This window comes from Dreissena polymorpha, unplaced genomic scaffold (assembly GCF_020536995.1).
Source record: "Dreissena polymorpha isolate Duluth1 unplaced genomic scaffold, UMN_Dpol_1.0 chrUn066, whole genome shotgun sequence".
In the NCBI taxonomy this organism is placed as follows: Eukaryota; Metazoa; Mollusca; class Bivalvia; order Myida; family Dreissenidae; genus Dreissena; species Dreissena polymorpha.
The window spans coordinates 114,388-128,962 of NW_026273380.1; the positions used below are offsets into that span (position 1 = coordinate 114,388).

At 35.8% G+C, this 14,575-nt stretch overlaps 2 protein-coding genes across 2 annotated transcripts; one reads left to right on the forward strand and one right to left on the reverse strand.

The window, feature by feature from the left end:
- The first annotated feature begins 306 nt into the window (after positions 1 to 306).
- On the forward strand, positions 307 to 2,485 carry LOC127863949 (uncharacterized). Its single transcript, XM_052403628.1, has 2 exons — positions 307 to 786; positions 1,156 to 2,485. The coding sequence occupies exons 1-2, from the start codon at positions 307 to 309 to the stop codon at positions 2,020 to 2,022; spliced, it is 1,347 nt and encodes a 448-aa protein (XP_052259588.1). The 3' UTR covers positions 2,023 to 2,485.
- A 3,981-nt stretch (positions 2,486 to 6,466) lies between these two features.
- On the reverse strand, positions 6,467 to 14,575 carry LOC127863947 (uncharacterized). The gene is made up of 5 exons (XM_052403627.1): positions 14,255 to 14,575; positions 13,574 to 13,700; positions 12,574 to 12,713; positions 10,293 to 10,470; positions 6,467 to 8,319 (listed from the first exon to the last, which is right to left on the reverse strand). Exons 1-5 carry the CDS (start codon positions 14,570 to 14,572, stop codon positions 8,063 to 8,065), a joined length of 1,020 nt encoding a protein of 339 aa, XP_052259587.1. The 5' UTR covers positions 14,573 to 14,575; the 3' UTR covers positions 6,467 to 8,062.

Here is a 14,575-nt window from a genome sequence, read left to right on the forward strand (position 1 = left end):
AGAATATCGAGATATCCGATGTCGAGATAACGAGAGTGGACTGTATATAAATACATAATTTGAATATACACAGATAAAGCATTAATATATAAAGATATAATAAACTTCCATAACATAAAGGCATTACTTCTTTATATAAAGGCAAAAGACCTTTATATAAACATAAATCGTAATTATATAAACACATATCGTCTTTTTATGCAGATAAAATTTGAAAAATACGTTAAAAATCATTAACGATAACATTTTATATACGAAGCTTTTATTACACACGGAAGACAATTTGTTCTGCATCATTTTACAACAATGGATATGGATTTGATACTTGAGCGACTTGGAGTGGAAGAAGGAGTGATACGGCGCTTCAGACAGGAGAAGATAACACCGGACATCATATCACTTATGTCACTGTACGACTTTAATTGCTTGGGTGTAAATGACAAAACAACTATCATGAAATTGCGTGTTGAATGTGTTTGTTACCGGAGTAATCCGTGGGCACATAATAATGATAGTACACGGTGTCGGAATATACGTTTTGAAATTTCAAGTATCATGATTGAAACATTGTTCGAAGCCGGATATTCAGTGAAGGACACTAGTATTGCACTTGGGGTTTCTGAAAGTACCTTATTCCGGAAGATGGGTCACTTTGGCTTGTCAAAGCTCGCATTTACAGAAATTGATGAAGAAGAACTAAACATTGTTGTTGCCACGACCATCACTGAATTTCCTAGGTGTGGAGAAGAAATGCTGCGAAAAGTTTTACTTCAAAAAGGAATTAAGGTACCATGATTTTACTATGCATAACTAGATCTTTTTATAATTGAAGGCGTATACGGTACATTGTTGATTGATTTTAGTAGACAGTCTATAAATAAACAGATACATTTGTCCGTGCAGATTCCAATAAAGTATTGTCAAACAATTGAAAACTAACTAAATTGTTAAGACTAGTTTTAGAGTACAGTTTGATTTGTGCCAAACAATCATACCTGAAACGGCTATCGCTTTAATCTATTACAAATAAGAATTTTGTTAGATTTTTTTCATAGAAAATTCTATTGTTTATAAGGCACTTGGCTAAATGTAGAAGTAAATTAAAGCATATTCATTTTTGCATAAAACCAACATAAAGTATTATTTCTTATACAGGTTCAACGTTTCAGGCTTCGTCAGTGTCTGAAACACCTAGACGAAGATGGAATTCGTGCACGAAAAAGAAGGCGATTACGACGTCGCATTTACAACGTTTCAGCTCCAAATTGTTTATGGCACATTGACAGCAACCATAAATTAATTCGATGGCATTTTGTTATAATAGGCGGCATTGATGGTTTCAGTCGTTTAGTTACATATCTTAGATGCACGGACAACAACAAAGCGGAGACGGTTTTGCATTGCTTCAGAGATGGTGTTTCGAAATTTGGAGTTCCTGACCGGGTCAGATCAGATCAAGGCCGTGAAAATATGAAGGTTGCCGACTTCATGATAAATGCTCGCGGGACAGGACGTGGAAGTATGCTCACTGGTAAAAGTACACGCAATCAACGTATTGAACGATTGTGGAGGGACGTGTATGACGGAGTCTTGAGTTATTTTTATGACTTATTTTACTTTTTAGAGGACAATGGCCGGCTTGACATTTTAAATGAAATAGACTTGTTTGCACTTCATTACGTATTTATTTCAAAGATAAATGAAAGGTTAAACACCTGGCAAGGTGCATGGAATCACCATCGAATACGAACAGTGAACTCAACACCAATGCGGCTTTACACGGCCGGTATGATGGACAACCCATCAGCACATGTTGATGATATTCTTCCAAACACTCGTACAGAATCTTCGTCTGATGATTATATGGAGTCCCTGGACAACAGGCCAGTATTATCATCTCTTCAAATTAGTGTTGAAGAAAACCGGATGCGACGGCTCCACGAGCTATGTCCTCAAAACTGGAGGTCAAACAATCACGGCATAGACATCTTTTTGACAGCTAAACAGATATTAAGTGAATGACAACACAATTGATTGCTCGATTTTTACAAGCTGCTTTATGATTTCCAAGCGAAGTTTAAGGGGCCTGTTCATAGACGTTTAACCTTTGCAGAAAGTGTTTTCGTGACATCTATACCAACATACGTTTCAATTATCAAAGCAATTTATTTAGTCCCCGATATGTAAATTGACTTAATTAAATCTACTAAAACGCAAGTATTCATTTTTATAATATTTTGTACTTAATTATGGTTATTATAGTGTATTAAAATCTATACTTCAAGATACAAATGCACTTCCTTCATTTGCGCTATCAACGTAACATTTTCATTTTCAATATTAATTGAGAATGAGCAATTTTATGATGACGGAGGTGCAAATTCAGCATACTCCGCCTGCACATTATTTTTATCACATGCTATACCTTGCTTCCCCATATTATACAGCCATTACGAATAGTTTTATAATAAACATGTGTAATATACCTTTAAGCGTTTTTATTGGCTAGTTTTCATTAAACTGACCACGTGATAATACGGAATATTACGCTAGTCAATTGTTTCAATTGTTCCGCCCCAGAGACATGCCTGTTCGTCCGTCGGAACTGACATTTACCCAGCACACTTCAATGTATGTGACCTACTTTTCGCCACTAATGTATACCTCAAGGTTGCACCATTTGATGACTAACAAGCATAACAAAAATAATCATATTTATGGTTTGTTACATTCATTTCCTCGTTTATGAACTACTGTAGGTCAAGAGGGTTGATGTGAATGAGGAAATACGGTGTTATTTTTGTCAACACCATTTCAATCATATAACGGAGTTCAGCTGCTTCTTAGTGCAACAAGCAAATTCGTTGAATTGATATCCCCCGCCAAATAAGAGCTTTGTCACAGAAAAAAGCTTTTTTCAAGATACAAAGGGCCATAACTCTGTTATTAACAGATGGTGTACAATGCCATTTGGCTTGCATCATCCTCTTATTTATATATATACTCATACCAAGTTTCAAAGAAATCCGTCAAAGCACTTCCAAGATATGGCTCTGAACACACAAGTGCCGGACGGACGGATGGATGGACGGACAACGCCAAAACAATATCCCTCCACCTTTGGCGGGGGATAACAACTATGGCAAGTTTCATGGCTCTGGCTCATGTGTAAATGGAGATAAAGCTCTAAGCTTATAGTAAAAAGCATTTTTTCAAGATACAAAGGGCCATAACTCCGTTATTAACAGATGGTGTATAATGCCATTTGGCGTGCATCATCCTCTTATCCATATATATACTCATACCAAGTTTCAATGAAATCCAACAAAGCACTTCCAAGATATGGCTCTGGACACAAAAGTGCCGGACGGACAGCCGGAAGGAAGGATGGACGGACAACGCCAAAACAATATCCCTCCGCCTCTGGCGGTGGATAATAAGTTAATGTACTTATTACTCCTCAAAACAGAAAACATTACTAACATGTCGGTTGATAAAGTAACCATTCTGCTGTCATAAGTTAAATAGCTTATGATGGCAGGGATTTGAAATGAGCTTTGCTTGGAACAAGGTTGAGTACAAGAGTGTTAACAAGCCCGTCCACATAACCCAGTCAATTTGAGCTAATGACCTAGTTTATGACCCCCATGACCAAGTTTTACACTCAGCCGAGATATTGGGATATATGTTCCAGCAAAGTTCCATGGAGGCAAAAGTGTATCATTGAGATCTAGAGTGGACAGAAGCTAATACGTTTACATACACGCTGGACATAATTAAGGCAACAACACAAGCGTTTCATGAGCATACTTTGCTCAGGTTATTTTATTTACTTTCAATTACAAATAAAACAAATTTTCTTAAATAAAACAAAACATACATGGAAAACAACTACAATATAGGAATCAAAACAGTAATAAAGCACTTTCATTTAAAAATGTTTGGCTCCATTGTTAACAAAGTTATCTCCTATCTCTATATTTATTTGAAAAAATAAAACTAAATATAAAATTACTAAGAAATAATCCCCAATGATATTTACTGGCTCAAGAAAAGTTGCTGTATATAAATAATTTAGCAAAAAACCTACACTAATGCAATAAAAAATAAAGAAATATGATACATTATTTCAATCACTCTATTATGTATTTACAGTTGGTCAATTGAGATTATTTTGAATTTGTAAATTAAAGTTTCATGCAGCTTATCATTTTGTTTTCATATCTAGTTACAAGAACATAACAATAACACATAGAACTACTTACATAGCATGTACTGTGTTCACATACAAACACACAGTATGAACATGAAGAAAACAGCATAATCAAACATACCTGCACAAACTATTCCCACTGTACATACAGGAATCGAGCAAGATTCAAGAAGAACAAGCAAATTCGTAGAATTGATATCCCCCGCAACATATATTTTGTTCAAGGATGGGTGCAAATCGGACGGATGACATACTACTATACAAAGGGCCATTACTCCATTATTAACAGATGTTGTACAATGCCATTTGGCGTGCATCATCGTCTTATCCATATATATACTCATACCAAGTTTCAATGAAATCCGCCAAAGCACTTCCAAGATATGGCTCCGGACACAAAAGTGCCTATAGTAAAAAGCATTTTTTCAAGATACAAAGGGCTATAACTCCGTTATGAACAGATGGTGTACAATGCCATTTGGCGTGCATCATCGTCTTATCCATATATATACTCATACCAAGTTTTAATGAAATCCGCCAAAGCACTTCCAAGATATTGCTCCGGACACAAGTGTTCCGGACGGACAAACGCCAAAACAATATCCCTCCGCCTCTGGCGGGGGATAATTACATATCTCATGCTGGCTGTCTATAATTTCCTTGGGCATTTTCATTTTGCTTCTAAATGAAGTAACACAGACTAACCTCAAATAACTAAACATTTAATAAGATTCTCAATTACATGAACGCAGCTCGTGTGCATACTTTCACAAAGTTGTACAAAAGAAATATCACATGAAGTCATTCAAACGGACACGGGCAACATGTTATTGCTAGAACTATACCTTTAGCTCATTAATTACGTCTTTACCTGAACCATATGGTCTTGTCTCAAAAGATTGCCATTCATGCTAAGCAATTACAAGTACAAGTCGCTGTCACAGACCACAAAGGTTATGCTCCCTGAATGTGCTTGGTCTCTAATTTTGGCAATACACCTACAACAGTGGCTGAAAAATGGAACATGTGTAAGGCTCAGAGAACTTGCGCTTAACAACATGTAATAACATAGGAATCTTTAAAGGACAATAACTCAGACAAGAAGAACTAACTAATTCCCCTACATGCCACATTGACACTGAATATTTAACCCGTTGTTTTCACAAAGTAAGAGAAACTAATTTTATTTTATTTTAAAGAATAATTTATTATCATGCAAGTGTGACCTTGACCTTGGAGATATCGGTGTTGGTCTTTCACCTGACATACTGTTCAATGATGGTGAACAAATGCACTGAGTCATTCACAAATCTCACAAGGAATGACATAGTTATGGCCCAGACAAGGTCAGTTTATGGCCATATATGACCTTTGAACTGAAAATGTGACCTTGACCTTGGTGATATGGACAGAATTTTTTCGCATCACACACCGTGTAATGATGGTGAACAAACCTGCCAGATGATTTAAAAATCTCACAACAAATGACATAGTTATGGCCCAGAAAAACTCGTCTATGGGCATATTGACCTTCCAACTCAAAGTGTGTCCGTGAACTTGGAGATATTGACATACTTCTTTTGCATGATGCACCGTCCCATAATGGTGCACAAATTAACCAAGTCATTTTAAAATATTACGATTAATGACAAAGTTATGGTCCGGACAAAGTTTTGGGACAGACAGACAAAGTGATTCCTATATAGCCCCCCCCCCCCCACCAATGGTAGTGGGGGTAAAACAGATGAGATTTTTTAAAGTTTTTCCTTTCGCTTGCCATGGCAACAAGAGCCAGAGTTATTCATGGAATGCTTTTGTTTGAAAAACTTTAAAAGAGCTTCATGCAAGGAACATTCTTGCCAAGTTTAATTAATATTGGACCAGCTGGTAAGGAGGAGATGTCGTTTAAGTAAATAGGTTGACACAAGATACAGGACGACCAACAAAGACAGGTCACAATAGCTCATAAGTAACAATTTGTGAAAAAAAACTTTTAAACAATGAAAAAGATATCACAAAAATATGACAAAAACATGGGGTTACATACCATTAGGAACAAAACCAAATTACACGTCATTTTTATGATTTTGATTTGGGGAAATGGTCAAAATGTTAAATATGAGGAAAAGTTACCACTGAGGAGACAATATGGTTTTTAAAAGTAAATTTGAAGGTAAACAGCATAGTTTTTCTTGGGTAAAAGGGTCAATATACTTTGCTGCTGCAAAAGAAGGAAACAAGCCCAGACAACACTTAAATGAACATCACATTTACAATGTAAACAAGCAAAATGTATTGCATGTAAATAAGACATAATTAACAACATGCTAATAAGCAAATTCAAAGAATTGATATACTTTACACATTGTGTACACTACAATACAGTAAAATTTGTAAATGTTCATGGAAAAAAGGCTTATTTTCATGCTCAACCAACAATGAACCTATCATTAAAAAAAACATTATTACAAAATTACATGAAGATTAGGCATCAAATTTGACCTCTAGTGTTCACATGGTTTTTCTTTTTTGACCTAGTGTTTGACATCTTAATGACCCAATTTCAAACCGAGTCCAGATATCATTGGGACTAATTATCTGACCAAGTTTCATTTAGATCGGACAAAAATGTAGACTCTAGCGTTCACATGGCATATATTGACGATGCACAAAAAAAAAGGACTATATGCACAAAAAACAAAGGACTATCACATAAGCTCTACATAGGGGCTATAGTGCTCAGGAGAGGTAATAATGTTATGGGGACAAATGTGCTGACCAAGTTTCAAGATTGCAAAAAAAGGTTGGCCTCTTGAGGGTTCACAAAGTAAATGTTGATTACACCAATATAACTCACATACTACATTCAAAACATTTTTTACTACATACATATACACAACTAGAGCTTTGTCACAGACGTGACATATACCCCAAAATGCTGCAGTGACATTGAATATTTTGCACGCTGTCTTCACAAAACAAGAGAAGCTAATTTATGGCGATTTGGAAGAATGATTATGCCATTGTCTTTTATGGCCATTTTGACCTTTGAACTCTTGAATTCTTTTGCATGACATGCCGTCCAATGACTGTGAACAAAATTAATGTAGGGAGTCATTTTCAAATCTTACAATGAATGACATAGTTATGGCATGGACAAGCTCATTTATGGCCTTTTTTGAATTTTGAACTCCAAGAGTGACCTTGACATCGGAGATATCGACTTAATTCTTTTGCATGACACACTGTCCACTTATGGTGAACAAATGTACCAAGTCATTTTAAAATCTAATGATAAATGATATGGTTATGAACTTATGGTCCAGACAAACTTTCATTTTAAAACGCAGTTAGTGACCTGTGACCTAGTTTTTGACCCGGCATGACCCATATTCGAACTTGACCTTGACAACATCTAGATACAACTTCTGACCAAGTTTGGTGAAGATCAGATGAAATTTTTGAGACAGACAGACCGACCGACTTGACCTTTGAATTCAAAGTGTAACCTTGACCTTGGAGACATCGACGTCCTTCTATTGCATGACACACCGTCCTATGATGGTGAACAAATGTACCAAGTGATTTTGAAATCTAATGATAAATGACATGGTTATGGTCCGGACAAACTTTCGGTTTAAAACGCAGTAAGTGACCCGTGACCTAGTTTTTGACCTGGCATGACCCATATTCAAACTTGACCTAGACATCATCTAGATACAACTTGTGACCAAGTTTGGTGAAGATTGGATGAAATTTTGTGACAGCCCGACTGACCGACAGAGTGACTCCTATATAGCCTCTATTACCAATGGTAATGGGGGTATAATTATATGTGAATGTCATTTTTTATTCTAAACCAAAGAATGTGTTACAAAATGCTAGATCAAACAAATTGAACAGTTCCTCTTGCAGTGGTAGTGGATTACTTTCATCTGGCAATGATAAATTCATTCTGTTTATGCAGGTATTTGCAGTGGGCAGGAAATTAGCACTTTCCATAAATTGAATGGAAGGCTGAAGAGCAAAGCCCAAGGCAGGTTCCTCCTCTGTACCAGTGGCAAACCTTAATATGCTCCCAAGATTTACAGCACCTCGTCTTCCACCTGAAGATATACATAATACTAAAATAATTTGGTAAATGTTAAACTGTTTATACACACTTACCACTCTGCAAGTGGCAATATTAAGGATATATCAACTGTTACAATCATGTGTGTGTGGGGGGGGGGGGGGGGATTTGATGTGAAATAACTTTTTAGGAATGATTTATGAAATTTTAAATTTTCAAATAATAATACTTACCTTGAAAATTTAATGGAATAAGCTAACTTACTTAAAACATCCAACATGCTTTAACAGTATTTGAATGCTTGCTTTACAGAAATTATTCTATAATGTTTTGGGCAAAATTTTCGTTTAAAAGGTATGACATATAATGCATAAATATACTGTTGCACCAACAGACAGGGCAAAAACAATATGTCCCCCAGTATAGACTGGGGGAGGTTCAAGGTTTGATGAATCCGGAAGTCAACCAGTGAATAGTTTACACAGAAAATAATATGGCTGCCAAATAACATCACACACCAGTTTAAAATGCAGTTTAAGTATTGCCAGCAAATAAACACACCTTGCTGAACAATTAACAGGAGGGTATATATGGAGGCTTATAGTGGTACACAACTGAGACTATAAATAAAATGCACAAACAAGAGTAAAATAACAAAATAATCGTTAGAAGATCTGTGTAATATATATTACACAAGTAGTCATTTCGCTTGCAATTGGAGTGTTTAACTGCAATATAGCGATTGAAATACTAAGTACCAAATTATGCTCTCTGGTGATGACAATATCATTTAAGACAAGCATAGTTTGTACTAAAATATGCGTTGGACAAGACTACTTGGTTTCTAAAAGATGGACCTTTTTCAAATTAAACATAACCATTATGAACATTTGAACTCTTTAACTATGGTAATATACATGACCCTGCCTTTGTGAAGATGAACAAAATATCTTTTGACTGCTACTGTGCAATTGGGGGATAAATATAAACATTACCAAACACAGACAAGAGGATCAATTGACAATAGCCAGAGCTCCAGATAAGGATTTGTGAAATTAGTAACGGTACTGCCACTGACAGAAAGAAAAGGAGTAACGCTTAAAATCAATTAGTACCTGTACTACCATATCCAAAAATACAGGTAGTACTGTACTACCCGTGTTCTTGGATATTGAAGGGTGCATAACTGACTTTACAGAAACATTTGCAGCAATTATAATTAATATATGTAGTTCTTAAACAGTTACTGTATTAGGTTTTCCATTCTGAATTATGATGCAAACCCAACTTCACATTAAAACTCATGACTAATACTATTTCTTCATTTTTCTTGACAAGAAAACACAAGCCAACTAGTAAGCTAAGTAAATGAACACTTATTTCACTGTCTCATCCGTTTCCCATCGTGTTTTCTAACGTTTTAAGCCATCGATGCAATCAAATCGTTTAATATCGGGGCGACAATGTCTTTTTCTGGGTTTACAGATTTAATGTCAGGATGGTTAGACGACACCGTATGTAGTCATTATTTGACAACAAAGTGTTGTTCTGAACCGCTTTCGGTTAAGCCGGCATTCCATTGCGCGCAGACATATTGTTTTTGACGGATTTACAAGTTACAGGAAATCACGCAACAGAATAGACAATAATATATGAACCCAGTCTACAACTTTTCGGTAATTTAAATTAACGAAAAAAGCCGTTAGGTTAGAGACCAACAAATCACGCCGCGCTGACGCAGACGAATCGGTACGGCCAGATTTTGTTCGTAAATGCGTAAATGGATATTAAAGTCGTAATTGTACGTCCAGTTTATAAAAATTAATGCGTAAATCTTCATGAAAAAAGGCGTTTTTACGGCTGTACGGCCCTTATCTGGAGCTCTGAATAGCGTTTGACAATCTTTTCCTTTGAAAAGTGGAGCTATTTAGACACAATTTAAGACTTTAGTGTATACAAAAAGGATGCATACCACAATTGAATGTATAAACACTGAATGGAACTTACTTGCAGCTTCACGCATGTATTTGATGAACAACGTGTATGTGGAATTCTCTCTCTGTCTTCTGTTTGACCCTTCAGCACTAAACTGTGGGTTCAATAGGTGTGTCAACATCTTCACCGTTAAAGGATTCGACTGTTGAGGTGTGAACAGGTGAATAACAGCTGGCAGTTCTTGAACAAGCTGAAAACGAAGGTTCAACAAAATCTTGCTGTTCAAAAACTTAAACTCAAACTGCAATTTCTATTGCAACTATACAGGATTTTAATGGATATACACATTCCAAAAACAAGATAGCCATAATATCCCTTAATCGCTCACGATAGAGTGATTGTTTTAAAATATAAAATTAATGTGCTCATAAGAATGGATTTGACTTTGTTATATTAAGATACATGAAATTAACTACATTCAATTTGTAGACCCAGAATCTGATAATGTCAAGAGTTATATATTCTGGTCATATTAGTCACATGGGTTCAAAACTTTGCCCTCTATTGTGTTAAAGATTTTGTAAAACAAGAAAGAAGGCAACTCAACTGATGGATATGATTTGCAATATTTAAATGCTGAACATTGGCCAAATTCTTTTGTATGCTATTGGTAAAAAAAGTTATACTGGTACATCATGATAATAATGTACAACTAGAGCTTTGTCACAGACCAGACGAATACCCCCATATGCCACACTGACACAGAATATTCCGCATGTTGTCTTCACAAAAAAAGAAAAGCTTATCCTACCAAGTTTCATGTTAACAGGTCAAACCAAACTCAAGTTATTGAGCGGAAACCATGATACGGATCAACTCTCTTTACTTAAGTCACAGTGACCTTGACCCCAAAAGCAGTCTGAGGCAAGGTCTCGTCATTAGCATCCTTTAAATCATGTTTCATTACGGTATCTAATATGAAATAGAAATTTTTGATCGGAAACCATTTTTCTATTGTTAGCCACGGTGACCTTGACCTTAATCTGATGCAGGGCTTTTTTCCAGCTGATTTTATAGCCGTTATTTGGTCATATTTCCAATGGCAAAACATATCCCAAATCGAGTAAAAAAATCCCAATGGATAGCCTCAGTTTTAAAAATTCAAAAATAATGAAATTTTTCAGTGCAGAAAAGGACTGGTAGGTTGAAATCACCATTTTAGTGATTGGTTTCAGCTCATGTCGTTCTATTTTATGATAAGTTACCAACATTTTCATAATTTTTTAATACTACTAATATTTTCCCAATTTGTGGTCAAAAGATGCTTAAATTACTAATTTCAAGGGTATAAGTCATGTTCCCAAAGTGGTGAAAAAAAGCCCTGTGATGGACCCCAAAATCAATCCCGAGCAAAGTCTTGATACAAGGCACTATCCTAGTTTCATCAACAGGTCAAACCAAACTCAAGTTATTGAGTGGAAACCATGAAACGGCCCAACTGACAGACAAGTGCACTCCTATATACCCCCCTAAACTTTGTTTATGGGGATATAATAATTGAATGGGAACTTAATTGTTTTACATGTTTTGTAATAATACATATATCATCATTCTTCGCTGGTCAAATGCACAATTCCATTATGTTGAAGCACTCGTTTTGCTCATAACAAAGTCATGAATGAAGATATATTATTTCGGTTATAAAATAAATGGTATTGTCATGTATATGGGTTTGGTTAAGACATTTAAGTGGTAGTCTGCAAAACCACACATTGGGCTTATAAAAATGGAGAAAAAAACAACAACCCACCTATACTTATTTTAAGGGCCATACAATTAACTTTAAACAAGCTTACAGTTAGTATTGCACGCAATACATGTCCCCTACCATCACCTACCTGCATTACTTGAAGGTTAGCTGTGTTTATACGGCAGCATCTGCTAGATTTACAATGTTATTTGTGCATTTACAGTTACAGCATGCACGATAGTTGAAGAATGTGAATTTAATGTATGTTAATTGAAACCAAATTTCTATTTTTAGTAACAGTGACCTAGATATTTGACCCTTTGACCCCATATGCAATCCCACACCAGATCTTCCCCTAAGCTACCTACAGACCAACTTTCAAACAAATCCATCAGCCCTAAGTGAAGTTATCATCCGGAAACCACCTCGGATAGACACACGGACAGACAGACTGACATCGACAGACACTATAGTCCCCTCTGGAAACAGGCAGGGGACTAATAAGCATGTTTTGTATACCGTAATAACTGTTGGTTCATCCGCTGTACATTGGTTTAACTGCTCTAATCAGAACTTCTATTTGCAACATTCAACATTATTTACCTGAACAAGACCAAGACTGTCAAGACCTTTTCTTAGGTCCTGGATGTACTTGTCTACAGGCAGCACTTGATTGAATACTTTCTCCACTAGCTCTGCTGACATAATTCTAGGTAATCTTCCGTTTTGAATAGTGCTCAGAGCTGGAATGTTAAATGTACCTCAAAATATTTATATAGTTTTGTACATGTCTCATTGGGAAATCAACTCCTCACCCAAGAAAAGTTTTTCACATTAGACTATGTAAATGACCAACTGAAAGCAAAATAGTTGATTTCCCCTCTAAACGGGAATCCTCACTTAACCTGAATTTCCTCTTGGTCCCAGGGCAATTTCATGGCAAGGGCATAAAAATGCAATAAAATATTATTAAAGTTAAAAGTTAGAAGGTTTTATGATATCTAAAAATAACAAGCTGTAAACACCTTAAAGGGACCATCAACTACGAATGATGAAAAAAGAAAAGTTCTAAAATAGAGTTCTAAGTTCTATGTTATATACCAGTCCTGGTATTTTTATCAAAATAAACTAATATAAATTGTACAAAAATACGTTATTTTAGAACTTTTCTTTTTTCGTCATTCGTGGTTGACGGTCCCTTTAAAACTGAGAATAAATTACCTTGCTGAAAAGTGATATACTATCATAAATTTTCAGAATAAACAATTTGAGATGCTCATTAAAGTTACATTATACTGCAGTGGCCTGTTTTTGAACAAGGATTTACAAATAAAAGCAAAACAGCACCACTTTGGCAATTATTTTAAATCACTATGGGGGAAATTTGTTTCTGAAATGGGAGAACGTCATTATATACATTTTCACTGTGCTTATGGGGCTGAATTTTTGCCTCATATATCAGAGTTCAAGAACCCTGTATGTACAACTGGGATAATGTATTTTTCAAAGCCTGAATGACTTGGACTTTGCCTTTGGAACACTAAGTACAGGCCACTATATGGCACTTTGTCCCAGTCAAATAAGCTTAATTTAATAAATTTACCCAATATTCTGCCAACAGCTTCATAGTCATCTGACCACTCTCTCACTGGCTCGAAGTATTCTTCCTTAATGCAATGCAGGACAAGAGAGAAGAATTTCTTTCTTGGACCTCCAAAATCAGCAGCACACTGCAAAATTAAATGACAGGTACAACCAACTAGATTTGTTACAGACACTAATGTTCGCATTTTTTTTTACCAAAATGGTGAATCACCGCATGTTAAAATTGGGTCTTGCACATATACAGTTTTTCCTTATGACACATGTCCAGTTTCAAGTCAATTACTTACACAATTTATGAGTAGTTTGATCCACCTGTTGGAGCAGTCAGAGAGAGATGAACAAACCCACAGCCGACCAACCAACAAAATGACAACTACATACTCCCTTGCAAACTTCGTTTGCTGGGGTGTAAAAGATTACGTTATTCCCATAGCATGGCTAGGCAAGAACCCGCTGACACTAAAACAAGGAAATTCAATGCCCCAAAATTTCCAAACCTCTTTGCAACATTCTTTCTATATTTTTCAAAGTTTGAAAAATCATATTTATGAAAAATGTAATATAGTGAAACAAAATAATCACAAACAGGGAATTATTTTCAGTGAAGTAGACTTGGAATTGGAAAATCGTATGGTCATTTGGGTATGTGGATTTTTTTCTACACTTTATATGTATTTACCTCTCCATAGAACTGAACTTCAAGGCATTTCCTCATGTCGCTTATTGCCCTTATTTCCTCAATTGCTGTTTTCAGTAGATCGCCTCTGTCTACCAAAATGAAATTGGTTTCACCATAAATGCCCGTAGATGATGTCTCTTCTGTTAGTTCTAATGGTCTCCCAGTGACAATCTCTTTTTGAAAGATCTTTAGCACATGAATAGGATCAGACACATCATTGGATTTACAAAATGTAGTACACTTTTTAACAATTGTACTTAAATAATCTCCATTATGCTGGTCCTCACTGCCCGGGAGTACATTGTCCAGGGTCACCATGGA

Bases quoted from the DNA above. Each gene is read 5' to 3' on its own strand.
- LOC127863949 (XM_052403628.1), top strand. From the start codon at position 307: ATGGATATGGATTTGATACTTGAGCGACTTGGAGTGGAAGAAGGAGTG. The intron at 787-1,155 runs GTACCATGATTT...TTTCTTATACAG, and splicing joins TACTTCAAAAAGGAATTAAG to GTTCAACGTTTCAGGCTTCG.
- LOC127863947 (XM_052403627.1), bottom strand. From the start codon at position 14,572: ATGGTGACCCTGGACAATGTACTCCCGGGCAGTGAGGACCAGCATAAT. The intron at 10,471-12,573 runs GTAAATAATGTT...CTTCGTTTTCAG, and splicing joins ACAGTCTTGGTCTTGTTCAG to CTTGTTCAAGAACTGCCAGC. The intron at 8,320-10,292 runs GTAAGTTCCATT...GTATATCTTCAG, and splicing joins ATACATGCGTGAAGCTGCAA to GTGGAAGACGAGGTGCTGTA.